The 18,998-nt window shown below is 43.8% G+C and overlaps 1 protein-coding gene across 2 annotated transcripts in view; it reads right to left on the bottom strand.

The window, feature by feature from the left end:
* ppox (protoporphyrinogen oxidase) overlaps positions 1-10,127 on the bottom strand; it is a 46,428-nt gene extending 36,301 nt beyond the window's left edge. The window contains exons 1-4 of one of the 2 annotated variants that reach the window (XM_020620663.1): positions 9,938-10,127; positions 6,630-6,835; positions 6,063-6,197; positions 4,542-4,657 (exon numbers count right to left, since the gene is read on the bottom strand). In XM_020620663.1, coding sequence (XP_020476319.1) covers positions 4,542-4,657; positions 6,063-6,197; positions 6,630-6,713 — 335 coding nt within the window. In that variant the 5' untranslated portion in view covers positions 6,714-6,835; positions 9,938-10,127. The remainder of the gene's footprint in view (positions 1-4,541; positions 4,658-6,062; positions 6,198-6,629; positions 6,836-9,937) is intronic. The other variant, XM_020620662.1, reaches the window with a different exon arrangement.
* Between the last annotated feature and the right edge of the window lie 8,871 nt (positions 10,128-18,998).

Here is an 18,998-nt window from a genome sequence, read left to right as displayed (position 1 = left end):
ATTCCCAAAAAGACTCATGGCTGTATTAGCTCAAAAGGGTGCTTCTACTAAATACTGAGCAAAGGGTCTGAATACTTATGACCATATGATATTTCAGTTTTTCTTTTTTAATAAATCTGAAAAAATGTCAATTCTGTGTTTTTCTGTCAATATGGGGTGCTGTGTGTACATTAATGAGGAAAAAAATGAACTTAAATGATTTTAGCATATGGCTGCAATATAACAAAGAGTGAAAAATTTAAGGGGGTCTGAATACTTTCCGTACCCACTGTATAAAATAAAATCATACAGTACAATGTTATACACTGAAAAACATTCAGAAGTACAGTAAGATGCCAAAGAGACAAAGTAGAGGTACTGATGAAAAATGTAAATGTCTATAAAGGTCTATTTGACACATAATTTACTGGGTTAATTCACTGCACACACCACAACCCCTACATGACTACGGTCACAGTGACAGCAATCCCATCACAGCTTGAGCAGCAGCCTGCCATTGACACAGTTGAGAGCCATTAGTTAACTGGTCTCTACTGGCTGTAATGCAGGAAAACCAGGGAATGTAATCAGTACGTATTATACCCATGTACTATCTGTTGTGAAGTAATGCAAAAGTAGCTCAGAAAAAAAAATTCCACTGTGACATTTGATGCCTTTGTAGTATGTAAAACGTTAAAATGTCTCTATTGGTTTTTATTACCGGGATCTAAAGTACATGATCCAGAGGTGCAAGGCCAGCTACAGGAAGAAGCTGGAGCAGAGCATGGAGAATAACAACATGCGTGAGGTGTGGAGGGGTCTGAAACACATCTCGGGTCATGGATGGCAGCATGGATGGTGGGGATGGTCACCAGGTCGCAGGGGACAAGGCCTGGGCAAAGGAACTGAATCAGTTCTTTAACAGATTTGACTCTACCCAGTCCTCAGCCCCCACCCTGCCTGCCCCCCCGACTCACCTACCTGGCCCAGTCACCCCCCCGCAGCTGCTCACACCTCTGCTTGCCCCTCTTCCCACTGTCATAGAGGTTCCTCAGCAGCTCCCAGCTCCTGACCCGTCACCACCCACCCACCCCCTCCGCCTCACGGTGGACCAGGTCAGGAGGGAGTTAGGGAGAACTAAGGCCAGGAAGGCCACAGGCCCTGACCACATCAGCCAGCCAGGGTCCTCAGGGAGTGTGCTGACCAACTCAGTGAAGTGGTCCTGTATTTGTTAAACCTGAGAGAGTCCCAGCTCTGTGGAAGACATCCTGCGTGGTCCCGGTTCCCAAAATATCTCATCCTAAGGAGCCGAACCACTACAGACCCGTTGCCCTGACCTCCCACCTGATGAAGACCATGGAGAGGATTGTCCTCGGCCACCTCTGTGCCCAGGTGAGCTCGGCGCTCGACCCGCTGCAGTTTGCATACCGTCCTGGCATCGGGGTTGATGACGCCATTATCTACATGCTGCATCGAGCCCTATCTCACCTGGAGTCCCCCAGAAGCATGGTGAGAGTCATGTGCTTTGACTTCTCCAGTGCTTTCAACACAATCCAGCTGTCACTGCTGAGGGGACCAACACCTGTCTGCATAGATCATTAACTACATCACAAACAGACCACAGTTCGTCAGACTGTGTGTCAGAGACATGGTGGTCTGCAGCACGGGGGCGCCCCAGGGGACGGTGCTTTCCCACTTTCTGTTCACCCTCTACACGTAAGACTTCAAGTACAACTCCCACAACTGTCACCTACAGAGGTTCTCTGACGACACCGCCATTGCTGGATGTGTATCTGGGGGGGACAAGCGGGAATATAGGGGGGGTTGTTACTGACTTTGTGAAGTGGTGTGAGGAAAATCGACTGGTCATGAACACCAGCAAGACTAATGAGATGGTGATTGATCCCACGGGGAAATCACCAGCACTAGCTCGGTGAGCTTTCAGGGCTCAGATATTGAGATTGTGGACACTTTTAAATAGCTGGGTGTCCACCTCAACAATAAGCTGATGGTCTGCAAGGTGATCGCATTCCTGGCAATGTAAGCATAAAGCAAGAGATGTGCGGCTCACACCGCAAGTGTGTCAAGGATACATTTCACAGAATAGAGTTCAATCTGATGCATGAAAAATGCATCTAAAAATGTGCTCCATCTGTGTTGGCCTTAACTGCACCTGTGTATGTGACGTGCCTTGTTTTTTTTATGGGCTTCCTGGGTGAGTCACTGAGGCTCTTGATTAAATGATTGAATGTTTGGTTTTTTGCCATGGTGGCAAAGATTGTGGCGTGGCTCATAATCTCTGCCTCAACACGGACAAGACGAAGGAGATGATAGTGGACATGAGGAAGGACAGGAGATATCATCTGCCACTGTTCATCCGGGGGCTCGAAGTGGAGAGGGTGAGCAGCTTCAAATACCTGGACGTCCACATCAATGAGGACCTCACTTGGACACTTAACACCACACAGCTGGTCAAGAAGGTCCAACGGCGGCTGTACTTCCTGAGGAGGCTGAGGAGGGTTGTCATGTCATCTAGGATCCTCAGGCACTTCTACAGCTGCATCATTGAGAGCATCTTGACCAGCTGCATCACTGTCTGGTATGGCAGCACAACTGCTATGGACTGCAAGTGCCTGCAAAGAGTGGTAAAGACCGCGGAGAAGATCACCAGGACTCCACTGCCCTCTCTGCAGAGCATCTACCACTGCAGGGTGTGTAGGAAAGCTGCCTCCATCCTCAAGGACCCCACCCACCCCCAGCATGGGCTGTTCACACCCCTACCCTCAGGCTAGAGGTTCAGAAGTGTAACATGCAGGACGTCTAGACTGAAAAACTCTTTCTTTCCCTCTGCCATCAGACTCCAGAACAGCTGACAGGGGTTTACAATCAGGAACTACTTCATGTAATGCCACCTGTACTGTTTACATTCTCAGTTTGCACATGCACAATTGCACATTCATTGCCAACTGTTGCACATATTCTTATTATACTTTTATTATTCCTTTCCACTGCTGTTTTTTCTTTTGATATTGTATATACACAACTATTTACCTACTATTGTAGACTTATATTGTTCGGCATTGATCGTGGACTGCAAATTAAGAATTTCATTGTGCAGGGAAACATGTTTCCTTACTGTACATATGACAATAAACGCTTTGAATCTTGAATCTTTAAACAATCATTGAATGCTGTTAAGATTAGATGCAAACTAAAGAGTACTGCTGTGTGAATCATTTTTTGGGGGAGTCTATTTTCAGCCAGTTGGTGATTTATAACACTTAGGTTAACAAGGTTAATAATAGTACATCAGATGATTATGGAGTTACAGCTGTTGTGCCATAATGAATAAGACACAGCCCCTCCAGAGTGTGTTGTTAATAAAGTAAAACCATAGGAGTGTTCGCATTTTCAGGATAAGACAGACTAACTAAAAGAGGATATCCAAGACCTCTGTTTACTTTTCAAGTGTTATTTAAAGAGCCCATGGCATTTCCAGACATTTAATGTTTAATCTTGGGTACCTCTAGATGAGCTTTGCACTCATCATAACTCCAAATAGTCTGCAATTATTTCAGAACCATAAAACCCAATATAACAAGGAGAGCCTCCTCCTGAAAACAATGGGATAGCTCATGAACGTGCATAACTCCTGTCGCTGTGTCAGCCCTGTAATAGACCGGTGACCTGTCCATGGTGCACCCCGCCTCTTACCCAGCAACGGACGGGCTTGGCTCCAGCCCTTGCCCCCATGACCCTCATTCGGATAAGCGGTATAGATAATGGATGGATGGATGCTAGGTCCAAATGCTGTAAATGTGCTCTCTTCAATACCACCAAAGATTTAAAAATCTGCAAGCACTGACGGGCACAAATTTCACTAGCTTGTAACTAGGTAAACAATATTTACAATAGCAAATGTTATCCCCATCGGTGGGGTTTCAGTCCTTTGATGGCCAACAATGTCCCCTAAAGACTCAGATGGGATAAATATTTCCGACTCAACGCCAGTCAGACAGGACTGATGAAGCCTCTTGGATGAGGGGTGAAACGTCTTCGACCTAAAAACCTAGTCCAATTGATTTTTCTAAGTTTTTTCAGCTCACTATGACCTGGATGACTGAGAATCTGCATGGACATGTAGCTGCTCAACAGGAATTTTTTACATATATATTTTTTGCCTGTGACAACATAGAACAGAGTGGTTTGACAATCTTCTGACCAGAGCTGAACAGAGTAGTTGGCAGATTCATACCACACCCACATCAAGACAGGAGAACAGACCACAGCAGCATTAATGGACTGTTAATAGCACTTTACAGCTGTGAAACTGGAGGTGATATTGTTTTATCCTTGCATTGTTAGATCCTTTTTGCTCTTCTTTTTAATTTAAACACATTAAAACAAATATTTAATAGCAATAACAACAATATTTGAAAATGTAGGGTTCCCACTAAAAACTGAAATTCTATGCAACTGAGCAGCACTTTGCTGCTGTATTTACAAATAATGTAAAAATAAAACAACAAACATAAACAGCACAGTCTTCTAAGCAGTCTGACCTTATTCCTGAAGGCATCCTGTGGAGCTGTCCGTTGACATACAGATATCTGTTCTTGGAGGCGACATGACTGTGGGTGACTGGCAGAATCTCCATTGCAAGCCCGAGATCATCTACCTATACACACACACATTTTGTGTTTCTGCATGAGTAATACCAGTAACACACACGTTTGTACAGCTCTCTTTGTGAGAACACTCATTGACCCCTAACCCCAACCTAGCCTAACCTAACCTTAACCATCACAACTACACACCTAATATCAACCTTTAATATAACCCTAACCATACCTATTTTTATCACTAACCCTAAAACTAAGTCTCAAATATGGAAGCAAAACGGCCTCATAATGATTTGAATCTATATCAGCATCTGAATAATAGGTTTTGAAATATTATACTTTGAATTCTATATTCTGATTCTATATTCTATATAATTCTATATTCTGTTATCACTTACCGCGCGCTGCCCTCCTCCGCCATCACTTCGAAAATCACAGGTGAAAACTTTCCCTCCTCTGTACTTTCCTTTGTTGTTCATTCGCGCCACAGCACTACAGGAAACTTTCGCCTCTAGGGTCACATGACTGACCTGTGTTTACCCGATTGGCCAGGGATCCGATCAATGGCATTGTCGCTTGATTGCTACTGCCCAGTGTCCCGGATGTTGTTTTGAATTTCTGCACCTGAATGTCACAGTCTGAATTGTGAGTTGATTGAACTTTCTGGTTCTGAATAGTGCTTCTTGAAATAAATGCACTGAATATATTTTTTGAAAATTAGACGTACATTTTTATATTTGAATTATTTTAATAACATTGGTGTGGTTTGAAATCAAAATTATGTATTTTTTTTTTACTTGAAAATCTCTACTTGTAATTTCATTGCGTAAAATTCAGAGTGCATTCATTCAGAATATAGAATTCAAAGTATAATATTTCAAAACCTATTATTCAGATGCTGATATAGATTCAAATCATTATGAGGCCGTTTTGCTTCCATACTCAAACCTCAAACAGTCCTTTGAAGGTGTGTCAGAAAGTGTGGCCTGATCAAAAATGTCCTCACTTCCATGGTATAAAACTCAAACTTGTCCTCACAACAAATAGCCATACAAGTACACAAACACTACACTTGTAATAATGAGACTGTTTTTAATGCCCCCGAGAATAAAAATTCACTTTTGAAACAAGCATCTTATTCAGGCTGCCCTATAAAAATTCTTCACACTTGAATGCAGCCAGTTCGGGAGAATTGTACACTGGTACAGTGTCTAATACTCCAAGGTCCTGAATAACTGAAAACATATTTCAGTCTGTCGTCCTCAAACGGGTAAATCACCTCTATTTGAGATGCTATAACTATTCCACTTGCAAGTGCAGCATTTTCATTTGTAATAAACATAGAAGTCATGACAAAACAGATTTTAAAATCATTCATCACTGCTTTTAAATGAGTTAACGTGAGGAAATCATCTGTTAGCACACCCCTGATTATAGCCTCAGTGCTTTGATAGAACTCACCATATTGAGTGTGTTGTGTCCCACTGCCCCTGCAGGTCGAATTGCTCTGGGTCCATGTTCAAACACTGCCCCATCTGACCTTCTTGTGGACCACAGCCGTCCTCCAAAACGATTGCTAGACTCGAAAACAACCACCTGGAAAAAACAGATTTACTCTGCAATGTTGCAGGACGCTTGCTTTAATTAAACACACACACAAACATAGTCAACAGATGAAAGACTAACACAGCAGAATGTAGTATTGCAGAGGTGCAGGTAGCTGACATTTTGAAAAGAGCGAATGAGAATTTCGTATTGCATAACGCTGTGTGTGTGCCTTTGTATTACTTACATTAGGGGGATCGCAACCTGTTAACACACTGACATTGTGGGGACTCGACATCACTGAGTTTTAGGGTGGCAACATGTTTTGAGGTTAGGGTGGGGTTAAATGTTAGGTATTAGGGTTAGGTGTTAGGCAAGTAGTGGTTATGGTTAAGGTTAGGATAAGTCTGCAGGAAATGAATGTACATCAATGTAAAGACTCCACAAGGAATGAAAACACAGTGTGTAGGGTGTGTGTGTTACCTTGGAAATCTGGGGGCTCTTACACAGGTAGTAAGATGCTGCCAAACCCCCAATCCCCCCACCAAGGACTGCAATTGTTCTCATTGGCCAATTGCAAAAACATCCAGTAACCAACAGACCTTTAACACAGATTCAGGAAAGGTGAGAAGACAGTAGAGCTTATGTGCTTCGGCAGGGCGTGGCAGGGTGGGTCTGCTAAATAAGGCCTGTTGATCATGATATGAGAAACAGTTAGTTTATCAGCTGTGTCATTCTGTCCAGCAGTTCATATTTACAGCAGACAAATGTTCAGCTTTCGGCTGAAAGGATTTCTCAGACTTGCCTGAGTGATCAGTGACAGGGTTTGTTTGTTTTTAATGCTAAAATAAAATAACTCAAGCTGATGCAGAGTTTCTATCTTCACATTTTGTAGGCTCCTGCAATTTTTTCCATTCCCTGTTCTCAGTGCCACTCATATGTGCTCATTGGATCAAGGATGTAATGTCTACCCATCTACCGTCTTTCTTTTTTGATATGGCAGCAAAAACGAATTTCAGTGCACAATCATTGGGCTGTTTCATTTCAACTTAAGTATAAACTGATGAATTGCATGGATGCTTTGCCGTTTGTGTACATGATGTATTTGTATCCTGTTTTTCTTCTGAAGAAGAATTTCTGCTCTTTGGCAATGTCTGTGTTGGACCTGATGCAGTTCAGCTCTCTCACTCGCATGCTAGCACATACAGTGGATATAAAAAGTCTACACACCCCTGTTAAAATGCCAGGTTTCTGTGATGTTAAAAAGCGAGACCAAAATAAATAATTCCAGAACTTTAGCCACATTTAATGTGACCTGTAACTTGTACAACTCAATTGAAAAAAAAAACAAATGTTTTTTTCAGTGGGAAGTAAAAATAAAAAACTAAAATAATGTGGTTGCATTAGTGTGCACACCCTTTAACTAATATTTTGTTGAAGCACCTTTTGATTTTATTACAGCACTCATTCTTTTTGGGTATGAGTTTATCAGCAATGCACATCTTGACTCTGCAATATTTGCCCACTCTTCTTTGCAAAAACGCTCCAAATCTGTCAGATTGCGAGGGCATCTCCTATGCACAGCCCTCTTCAGATCACCCCACAGATGTTCAATCGGATTCAAGTCCGGGCTCTGGCTGGGCCATTCTAAGACTTTTATCTTGTTCTGGTTAAGCCATTCCTTTGTTGATTTGGATGTATGCTTGGGGTCATTGTCGTGCTGAAAGATGAAGTTCCTCTTCATGTTCAGCTTTCTAGCAGAAGCCTGAAGGTTTTGTGCCAATATTGACTGGTATGTAGAACTGTTCATAATTCCCTCCACCTTGACTAAGGCCCCAGTTCCAGCTGAAGAAAAACAACCCCAAAGCATGATGCTGCCACCACCATGCTTCACTGTGGGTATGGTGTTCTTTTGGTGATGTGCAGTGTTGTTTTTGCGCCAAACATACCTTTTGGAATTATGGCCAAAAAGGTCAACCTTGGTTTCATCAGACCATAACACCTTTTCCCACATGCCTTTGGGAGACTTCAAATGTGTGTTTGCAAAATGTAACCGGGCATGGATATTTTTCTTTGTAAGAAAAGGCTTCCGTCTTGCCACTCTACCCCATAGCCCAGACAAATGAAGAATACGGGAGATTGTCGTCACATGTACTACACAACCAGTACTTGCCAGGAATTCCTGCAGCTACTTTAATGTTGCTGTAGGCCTCTTGGCAGCCTCCCTGACCAGTTTTCTCCTTGTCTTTTCATCAATTTTGGAGGGACGTCCAGCTCTTGGTAATGTCACTGTTGCACCATATTTTCTCCACTTGATGATGACTGACTTCACTGTGTTCCATGGTATATCTAATGCCTTGGAAATTCTTTTGTACCCTTCTCCTGACTGATACCTTTTAACAATGAGATCCCTCTGACGCTTTGGATGTTCTCTGCAGACCATGGCTTTTGCTGTAGGATGCGACTAGGAAAATGTCAGGAATAGCCTACTGGAACAGCTGAACTTTATATGGGGTTAATCAGAGGCACTTTAATTGATGGCAGGTGTACTGACTCCTATTTAACATGAGTTTGAATGTGACTGCTTAATTCTAACAACAGTCACAGCCCCACAGTAAGAGGGTGTGCACACTAATGCAACAACATTATTTTAGTTTTTTATTTTTACTTCCCACTGAAAAATAGATTTCACTTTGTTTTCAATTGAGTTGTACAAGTTATAGGTCACATTAAAGGTGGCTAAAGTTTTGGAATTATTTATCTTGGTTTCGTTTTTTTACATCACAGAAACATGGCATTTTAACAGGGGTGTATAGACTTTTTATATCCACTGTATATTATTATACACATCACATTTAATGTTGCAGCCGGTAAAAGGTAGAGCTAATGTTAACTACCTTAAATACTTACACTTTGAAGTACTTCACATACTGCTGGGAGGCTTGTGAATTTCCCACCAGGGATCGCTAATGTCTGATGATTCTACTGTATTTTGTTTAATTAATCTCAGTCTGAAAAGTGCCTAGTAACTAAAGTTATCAAATAAATGAAGTATAAAAGTACAGCATTTTTCTGTTAAAGTGAATTCTAAGTATGAAGTAGCAGAAAATGTAAATAATGAAGTACAGATACCTCAAAACTGTACTTAAGTACAGTATTTGAGTAAATGTACTTAGTTATTTTCCTGCTTTGCTGTGTAGCGTTGGGGACAGAGAAACACTTGGCGGGGCCCCCCTTGATGCCCGAGGGAACAAGCATATGGCTGGACCCCCAGGAAAGTTCTATACAGTCTCTGGAAAGGCTGTATAAAACTGCAGGTTTGGAGGGGACTGTGTGTGTGTTCGGTGTGTGTCCTGTTGTTGTGCGGTTGCACCTGAATAAAGCCAGAAAAAGCCAAGCACTGGTCTTCAACTCTTCTCTATGCAGCCATACAATACATTACTTCAGCACGTTAATATCTTCACGCACTGCAGGACTTGACTGTTACAGTTGGTTGACGTGAAGCTCTGCTGAACTAGTTTGTATCCAAGTGCAACTATTGATTATTTTCTCCATCAACCAATGAACTGGTCTGTCAAACTCATGACAGTAGTGACAAATGCCGTCACGATGCTCTAAACGCTTATCATAATAGTAGTCAAGTTTATTGTAGGTGCAGGTCAGCCACACTACTCCTGGCCGTACCTTCACTTGCGTGTGCACACGCACACTTACGTGAGCTATCACGGAGCTAATCTTTAGCTTTCCCATTTGAAACTTGCCGAACCGCACCGACGTTTCGTTACACTTACCCAAATCCTGAAAGTGTTTCCTGAGTCTTCACAGATTCTTCTAACGATACGGAATTAAAAGTAATCCGGCCTAGTCCAAGAAAAATGTTTTAATCCGTTTCTTTGTCCCTGTGACTAAGATGTACCCTCACTAGTCCTACTTCTTCTTCGGCCGTTTTTTAATGGCGGTTGACAACCAGCTTTAGGTGCATTACCGCCACCTTCTAGACTGGAGTGTGGATCAGAACAACCCCTACCTACCACCACACCAAACTAACCCCACTCAGTTCACTTTATATTATCTTGTGTAACCCTAAAAACCTAATATGTGCTCTGTATCCTATATCCCCTGACCTTTATCCCAACACCTCTGGTAAACTAAAGTTTAAAATAGTATGTTTTGTTAGGTATTTTTAGTCAGATAGAAATTGGATAAATACTTTATGTATTAGAAATGTTTAGTGGGGATAGGATGTCTAGTTAGACTGTTAAATGCTTAGGCATGCTTATGAGTTTCTACAGGGTACATCTGGTCAAGGATAACTAGAGAGAAAAGTTTATGATTGTCAGCAGACAGGGTGTTTAATATTATTATTATGACGTGTATAACTGTAGCCTTAGCCATAATATGTTCTTATGTTTAAGTCATGACATGTTCTAGAAGTCTGTGAGAATGTTTTTAGCTACACACCACTTAATCAACAGACACACACACATTGATTTGCTTCATGTTTTGACTACTGCTATGACCAGCTGCAAAGCTGGTAACAGAGACGTCTCGGTTGACGTTTCTGTGTAGTATGGGGCTAGCCCAACCGAGGGGCTATAATGTATAGGCCTGGTGGGTTCAGGGTCTTTCATCTTACATCTGCCTGCGTGCAGTTTGGAGGTGCAAGATACCTGAGCGTGTAATGTTAATTTTACCTGTGATCCTTTGAATAAATCAGCACTGTTTTGAAGTTACTTGGACTGTCTCATCTCTCAGAGTTAGCAATGGTAAGAAGAACCAAAGACCCACAGTTTGAACAATTCCCTCTCCCTCCTGAACCTGGGGAAAATCATTAGAACATGTTCCACAGTTTCTTGTACCCTACACCTCTCACATTCCCCTTTATTATTCTTCTTGATTATCTTCAATGTACTGTACTTTTTTAAACCAGTGTGCCCAAATCTGATACCATATCTTCTTCCTTCCTATTTCTAGTACTTCCTCTCATTTCTCCTACTTTCTGTTGCATACTGTAATAGAACCGACCCTTGCCATCTTTATCCCACAGTTCTTGCCATTTCTCTTTCATTTTTCTTTTTACACTCTTAACCTCAGCCTTACTATAACTTACTTCCACACATACATCTCTTTTTTTAAGTGCAGGTTTTGCAAATTCATCTGCTAGTTCATTTACCTCCACCCAAATATGTGCTGGTATCCAAACTAGCCTAATATCTATTCCAGCCCTCTGACATCTGAATAGTATACAAGCTATTTCAAGTATTATGTCTTGCCTCGAGTCTGAACGGATGTATCGAATACTCAATAAAGAACTGCCAAAATCTGATCCAATTAGGACTTTTAATAGTTTATGTTCTTCTACCCATTCTAATGCTTGTACAATAGCTAGCAATTCTCCTGTGTATATACTGTGTCAGCAAGGCTGTAAATACGATACAGAGAAGGCTGAGGAGAAAGAGGAAGTTTCAAGGGACATTGGAAAACACAAAGGAATTATTATTAAAATGCTGTGGCAGAATGCTTAGAAAAGTTAAGCTTTTAATAAGTAAAGATAATCATAAAATGATTTATGTGTGTGTTTATTGAAATAATCATTAGTACATGTGTAAGAATAAAATGTGAAATAAATGTATTAAAAGAATGGGGAGAAGTGATTTTACATCTAAAAGAGTGAAAAATGCAGTCACAGGAAAGAGGAAGTACAGTAGACACACATCCCTGCTGAAAAGGAGGAACTGCAAAAGCTCATGTGTGCACGCCACACAGAGAAGAGACACACAGCATACTGAGGAAGCAACAAAAAATGATAGTTTCAAGCACAAAAGTAAAGATTTGACTGATAATTGTTTGATCAATGTCTAACCAATGATAATCCATGTTTAGTCAAAGTAAGGTATTCAAAATATAAAGATGTTGTCAGAAACTGCGCGCGTAATGCGGCCGAAAAGTGTTGTGAACTCAATTAAATGGCCAGACGAGGAAGTGTAAAACAAAAACCGTCTCTTTATTAAGAGAACTAAAACTAAACAAAAAAAAAAACATAGAAGACACGGTGGAAACAAAAACTCAAGGTCAGTATCGGTCCCAGGTCAGAACCAGCAAACACGTACATCCAGGGGAATCCAAAGTGCGTAGTCCGTAGGGAGTGTCCGATACGCCGATACACATAAGCAGTCCGAGATAAGAGGGCAAGGCAGAACAGAGTAATCCAACCAAAAAAAAAAAAAAAAAAACAGTCCGAGTCAGAAACACAAATACCAAAAACCGAATATAGTGCTGGAAAGTCAGAGCTAGGGTCTAGAACAATCTAAATATAGGTGAACACAGGTGTAGGATAATAAGGAGCAGGTGAAACTAATCTGAGTAAGGAAGAACGTAAAAAGACCGAAACTAAAGGTGAAACAAAAACAGGAAGTAATGTCAAAATAAAAGCCGGACAGGAAGCAACGGAACCGAATCGTGACAGATGTATGTTTTGATTTTAAGGCATTGATAGTTTTGTGTGAAATCAGTGTGTAATTCTGATTGTTCTGCTAAAAAGGCAATGATAGAATTTTGATATTTCAGTCAGATGTGTTTCTTGCATTTTTGTTATGTATTCAGATGGTTTAGTTTTCTAGAAAAGAGAAAGTAGAATCCAAGGCTGGATCACAGTGGGGCGGAGGCCAGTTACGGGCAGTGGGCTTGGACTGACAGTAAAAAATATGCAATACTTCAGAACAAAAAGATTTTGCACGCCAAATAAGGTATTAACTGCAAACTGCGGCATCTGGTTGGATGAAGGGTCTGAGGCTACTGACCAGAATCCTATAAAAACCGAGGCAAAGAGAGGAACAGAGAGTCTTCTCATGGCTGCGGCCGGAGGCTCTGTCTGGTTGACCATCTGACTTCCAGGAGACCGAGGACTGCCGGAGGTAGTCCGTGAAGAGGAGCCCCTCTGGGGGTGCTCCCCCACAGACTCGGCCTGTGAGAAGGGATGGATGTCGTCGTGGGAGAGAGAGCACCTTTTTCTGGGTGCTTGGACACAGATGTTCGGCTTGTCAGAAGAGGAGGGATTATCATTGATCCATTTATTTGATTTCACATTTAGTTCTGGTATAATGAATGCTGAATCTATTTTACCATCCTCTGTCTTAGATGCATCTGTATATTTTTTAAAGAAATCCTGCATAAGTTCTGTCTATATATCCAGTTACCTCATGTTGTCTCACACTTTCCTTCTTCTCTTTTTCTAAAAAGCTCATATCTACCTTTCCAGTAGTCTTTGAGTGGGGTGACCCCCTTTATGCCCTTTTAAGTTTGCCCAATACATTAGTGCCAATTGCGTTCTTCATAAGGCCAAAGGTAATTCACCCATTTCCACCTGTAGGGCCGAAACTGGCGTTGTCTTCATGGCTCCACAGCACAGTCTTAAAACTTGATACTGTATGGTCTTACACACTGATTCATAAACTATACTACCATAATCTAAAACTGGTCTTATTAAGCCAATATAAATCAGTTTTAAAGCAGATCTACTGGCTCCCCACTCTCTACCTCTCAAACACCTAATAATGTTTATGACTTTCTTGCATCTTTCAACCATTTTCCCTATGTGTATTGCCCAAGTAAGTTTCTTGTCAAACCACATCCCCAAATATATAAAACAATTTACTCTGTCCAGTTTCTCTCCATACAATTTAAGATTGACTGGAACAAATTCCTTTTCGTAGAACAAATTACTTTCACTTTGGACACAGAAAGACTAAAGCCCCAATCTAATGCTCATTCTTCTACCTGCTTTATCGCTTCTTGTACTTTCTAAGTAATAAATTCCAACTTTCTAGCTCTTTTCCACATGGCCCCATCATCTGCAAATAAAGATACTATAATAGATCTATCAACTCTACTAAATATATCATTTATCATAAGAGAAAACAATACTGGACTTATTATACTACTCTTGAGGTATTCCATTTTCTACTAAATGACCATCACTAAACATCTGTCCTGCTCTCGCTGAAATTACCCTTCCATTTAGAAAATGTTTAATCCATCTATACAGTCTTCCCCTAATTTCTATTTGATGTAGTTGAATAATCAGTCCCTCCTTCCAAAGCATATCATAAGCCTTCTCGATATCGAAAAACACAGCCACTACACTTTCTTTATTAACTTGAGCCTTCCTAATCTCATGTTCTAAACACAGAGCAGTCTACAGTTTGATTCTTTGATTTTTATTCAGTGATTGAGAGCTCAACTATAATAACTGTAATTAGAGCAATAGCTTGATGCAATAGATTGATGATTAAAATAGTTGTTGGTGATTTATATGATTTAAAGCCCTTAATGACAAGGCTCCATCATATCTCAAAGACCTCATAGAGCCTTATCATCCCAACAGAGCACTTGGCTCTCAGAGTGCAGGTTTACTTGTGGTTCCTAGAGTTCACAGAAGTAGAATGGGAGGCAGAGCCTTTAGCTATCAAGCTCCTCTCCTATGGAACCAGCTCACAGTCTCAGTTTGGGAGGCAGACACCCTCTCTACCTTTAAGATTAGACTTAAGACTTTCCTTTTTGATAAAGCTTATAGTTAGGGCTGGATCAGGGGACCCTGAGCCTTCCCTTAGTTAGTGCTGCTATAGGCCTAGGCTGCTGGGGGGCCCCATGATGCTCTGCTCTGCTCTGCTCTCCTCTCCTCTCCTCTCTTTCCATCCATCCATATGCCACCATTACACGTCACTAACATCTGCTCTCTCTCTCTCTCCCTGTACCTTTTTGCTCTGGAGCTCTATGTCTCTGATGAGCAGTCACCAGCCACATCAACCTGACCGATGTTCAATTGTTTGTTGTGTCCTGTTGCTTTTCTTCTTTTCTCTCTCCTCTATCCACTCACCCCAACCTGACCGATGTTCGATTGTTTGTTGTGTCCTGTTGCTTTTCTTCTTTTCTCTCTCCTTTATCCACTCACCCCAACTGGTCGAGGCAGAAGGCCGCCCACCAAGACCTGGGGTCTGTCAGAGGTTTCTTCCATTAAAGGGAGTTTTTTTCCTCCCCACTGTTGCCGAGTGCTGCTCAAGGGAGATTTGTTGGGTTTTCCTTCTGTAATAATAGTGATAACAGTAAGATCTAGACCTGACTCTGTACAGTGTCCTGAGATGACTTTTGTTGTTATTTGGCGCTATACCAATAAAATTTGATTTGATTTGATTATAGAGCTGTAAATGAATCAGGCAATGATGTCAGGTTTGCTCGGCTGCACATGCCTCTCTTGCCTCCCTCTCTTGCTTTTTCAGTCTCGGTTCACTCCACTTTGCATACCTGCCACACATTTCTTGATTACACCAGCTGCATTCACTTAGTCCTTCACCCTACTTAAGCCCACATACCATATACATATACCTTTTCCTTGCCAGTTCGTCACTGCTTTCATGCCGACAACCCGCGCCACTTTGTTTATCTCATCTTTGTGCTTTTTTCTCATGTCGCTAGTTTTTTGCATTCTGGATTATTATCTGCTTTTCCTCCAGTTCCTATCTACACCTCTCCCGCTCCTCCTAACTACCGCAACCACGGACAACCATCTCCGGACCATACGCCTCGTCGCCCTTCCAGTCCCCACTAGTTAGGTCGATGCACAGTCCTACAAGCTGCCTCAACTCACAATCATCCTCTACTCTGTCTCCTCTGCTTGTTTCCACCTCCACCGACCAGCCAGTGCATGACCTTTTCTGTTTTGCAGCTCGGCCCACCTTCTCTAAAACCCACCAGTGACTGACTCCGTGCTGGTCAACACCCAGTTTCATAGACTTTACCCTCAGTATTCTTGTCCTGTTTATCACTGCACTTGTAAGTATTTGTACAGCACTTATTAAATCTGCTTGCACCAAAGTTAGTCCTCTGGATCCGTTCTTTTCCACTCACTCACCTGCCCGTATGCGAGCGTTTTCTAACAGAACAAACTGGCCAACATGGGCCCTGCTGACTCCGGGGTAGGCGGCTCTCCGGCTTACGCACAGTTCAGCGCACAGCTGGAGAGAATGGGTCAGGCACTGCAGCAACAACAAGACACTGTGGCCAGCCTAGTGCGTAGTCTAGTGGTTGCCCTGGATGCCCAGACCAGTCAATGGTTCCCCCCGGCCTATTCTACACATTCTGCTAACCCGCCACACATTCTCCCAGCCCTCGTCGGGACCCGCCCATACCTGAGCCAGAGATTTTCGATGGCAACGTCGACAAATGCTGCGGTTTTTTGCTGCAGTGCCACCGGGTGTTCGATTAGCAGCCTCAAACTTTTTGTACAGACAGGGAGAAAATCAACCACGTCATTAATCATCTGTGGGGAAAAGCACTCACCTGGGCTGAAGCTGCGGACACCCAAGGACTGTTGTTCGGCACCACCATCCTGGAGGATCTGAGATCTGTATTCACACCACCCACTTGTCAGAGCCAAGCAGCTAGGGGGCTTATGACCATCCGTCAGGGGGCGTGCCGTGCTATGGATTACACCGCTGACTTCCGGGTCCTGGCTACAGAAGCTGGCTGGGAAGACCAGGCCTTGCGCACCGCTTTCTGGCACGGCCAGAATGACAACATCAAGGCTGAGATGAGCACCAGGCATGAGCCCCCTGACCTCCGCTCCCTAGTTGACTTGGCCATCCGCATAGACAATCAACAACACTCATTTCATAAGGACAGATCCGGGCAGCAGTCGGCCACCCGGACCCATCCCACGTTGTCGCCACCAGTTGAGGCCTGGAGGTCTCTCACCAAGGAGTGGCTCACAATGGCTTCCCCAGAGGATCGGAGGAGCCAATGCAACTTGGTCATGCCCGTCTGGACCCAGAAGAATGGGCCCGCTGAATTCGCATCGGGTCCTGTTTGTACTGTGGAGCTCCTGATCATCACATCGCCTCTTGCCTGGTGCGGCCAAAAAAATGGGCCTGCCAGTGAGAGTGGGGACACTGACGGGCCGTCCCTCCACCTCCGCCACACCGGGTACCAGCTGCATCCTCCCCGTGCTCCTAGAGACGTCCTCCCAGATGACATCCCATCAAGCACTCCTCGACTCTGGAGCCGGAGGGAACCTCATGGATCTGGTGTTGGTGGAACAACTGGGCCTTTCACCTGAGCTGCTACCCTGTGCCATAGAGACCTGGGCCATTGACGACCACCTGCTCACCCACATTACACACCAGACCCCACCTCTCCGTCTCATCGTCGTCGGTGAGGACATTCGTTTCCACATCATCTCCAGCCTGGACATACCACTGGTTTTGGATCACTCCTGGCTGGTCCAACACAATCCCACTCTGGACTGGACCACCGGTAGCATCACTCAGTGGAATTCCAACTGTGCATCCATCTGTCTCCTGGCTGAACAACCCACCACTCCTCCTGCTTCTCCATCACCTGAGCCGTGTGATCTATCCTCCATGCCCATGGACTATCATGATCTTCGACAGGTGTTTAGCAAGCACCTTGCAACTGACTCTTTTCCTCCTCATAAATCTTACATCTGTGCTATCAACCTGCATCCGGGAGTCACCTTGCCCAACAGCCGGCTCTTCCACATCTCTAAACCTGAACGTCGGGCTCTGGAGGAGTACATCAAAAAACCGCCCGACACGCAGGTATGATCCATCCTTCTTCCTCACCCCTGGGTGCAGAGTTCTTTTTTGTGGGGAAGAAGGACGGTGGCCTCCGTCCTTGCATTGATTACTGTGGTCTAAATACTATTACTATTAAGGACAAATATCCATTACCGCTCCTCTCCTCTGCTTTTGAGTCACTCCAGGGCGTGGCAGTCTTCATCAAGCTGGACCTTAGGAACGCCTACCACCTGGTGTGGGTACGGGAAGGTGATCAGTAGAAGACTGCCTTCAAGACCCTGCTTGGGCATTTGGAATACCTGGTGATGCCTTTTGGCCTCACCAATGCCCTGGCGGTTTTCCAGGGGTTTTATGATAGTCCTCCGTGACTTTCTCGGCCATTTTGTGTTCATTTATTTAGATGACATTGTCATTTACTCTTCCTCCCTCACAGAGCATATCCAGCACGTACGCCTAGTTCTCCTTCAACTCCTGGAAAACCGCCTTTATGTGAAGGCGGAGAAGTGCGTCTTCCACTCCACCTCCATGGTGTTTCTGGGGTTCATCATTGAACAGGGAAGGCTCTGCGCCAATCCATCCAAGATCACAGCAGTCACCGATTGGCCCACTCCCACCAGTGTGAAGGACCTGCTTCCTGGGCTTTGCAAGCTTCTACCGATGCTTTATCAAGAATTACAGCACGGTGGCTGCCCCCCTCACGCAGCTCACCTCAACCAAGGTGAAGTTTGCACGGTCCAGGACAGCAGAGCAGGCCTTCCAGGAACTCAAACACCGGTTCACCACTGCTCCCGTACTCCTCTAACCCAATCTCTCGAGGCAGTTTGTGGTCGAGGTGGATGCGTTGTCGGACACAGGGGTAGGAGCAGTCCTCTCTCAGCAGTCTGAGGGAGACCACGCCCTGCATCCCTGTGCATTCTGGGGACTGAACCCCAGGCAAGTGAGGTGGGCCTTGTTCTTTGATCAGTTCCAGTTCACCCTCTCCTATCGGTCGGGGTCCCGCAATCAGAAACCAGATGCACTCTCACGATGTTTTAATTCCATGACCGCAGACACCCCTCCGGAAACCATCTTGCCCGCCTCCTCTGTGACATGGAAGATTGAGGACACCATATGGGAGGCCCAACAACACAAACCCGATCCTGGGTTGGGCCACCAGATAGATTTTTTGCCCCCCAGGTTGTTAGGGCCCAGACCCTCAACTGGGCCCATGCCTCCCAGTTAGCATGCCATCCAGGGGTACAGAGGACCATTACTCTCTTGA

This window comes from Monopterus albus, unplaced genomic scaffold, assembly GCF_001952655.1.
Source record: "Monopterus albus unplaced genomic scaffold, M_albus_1.0 scaffold245.1, whole genome shotgun sequence".
Classification (NCBI taxonomy): Eukaryota; Metazoa; Chordata; class Actinopteri; order Synbranchiformes; family Synbranchidae; genus Monopterus; species Monopterus albus.
Note: the sequence above shows the minus strand (reverse complement) of the source record. Positions and strands in the feature narration are given on the sequence as shown.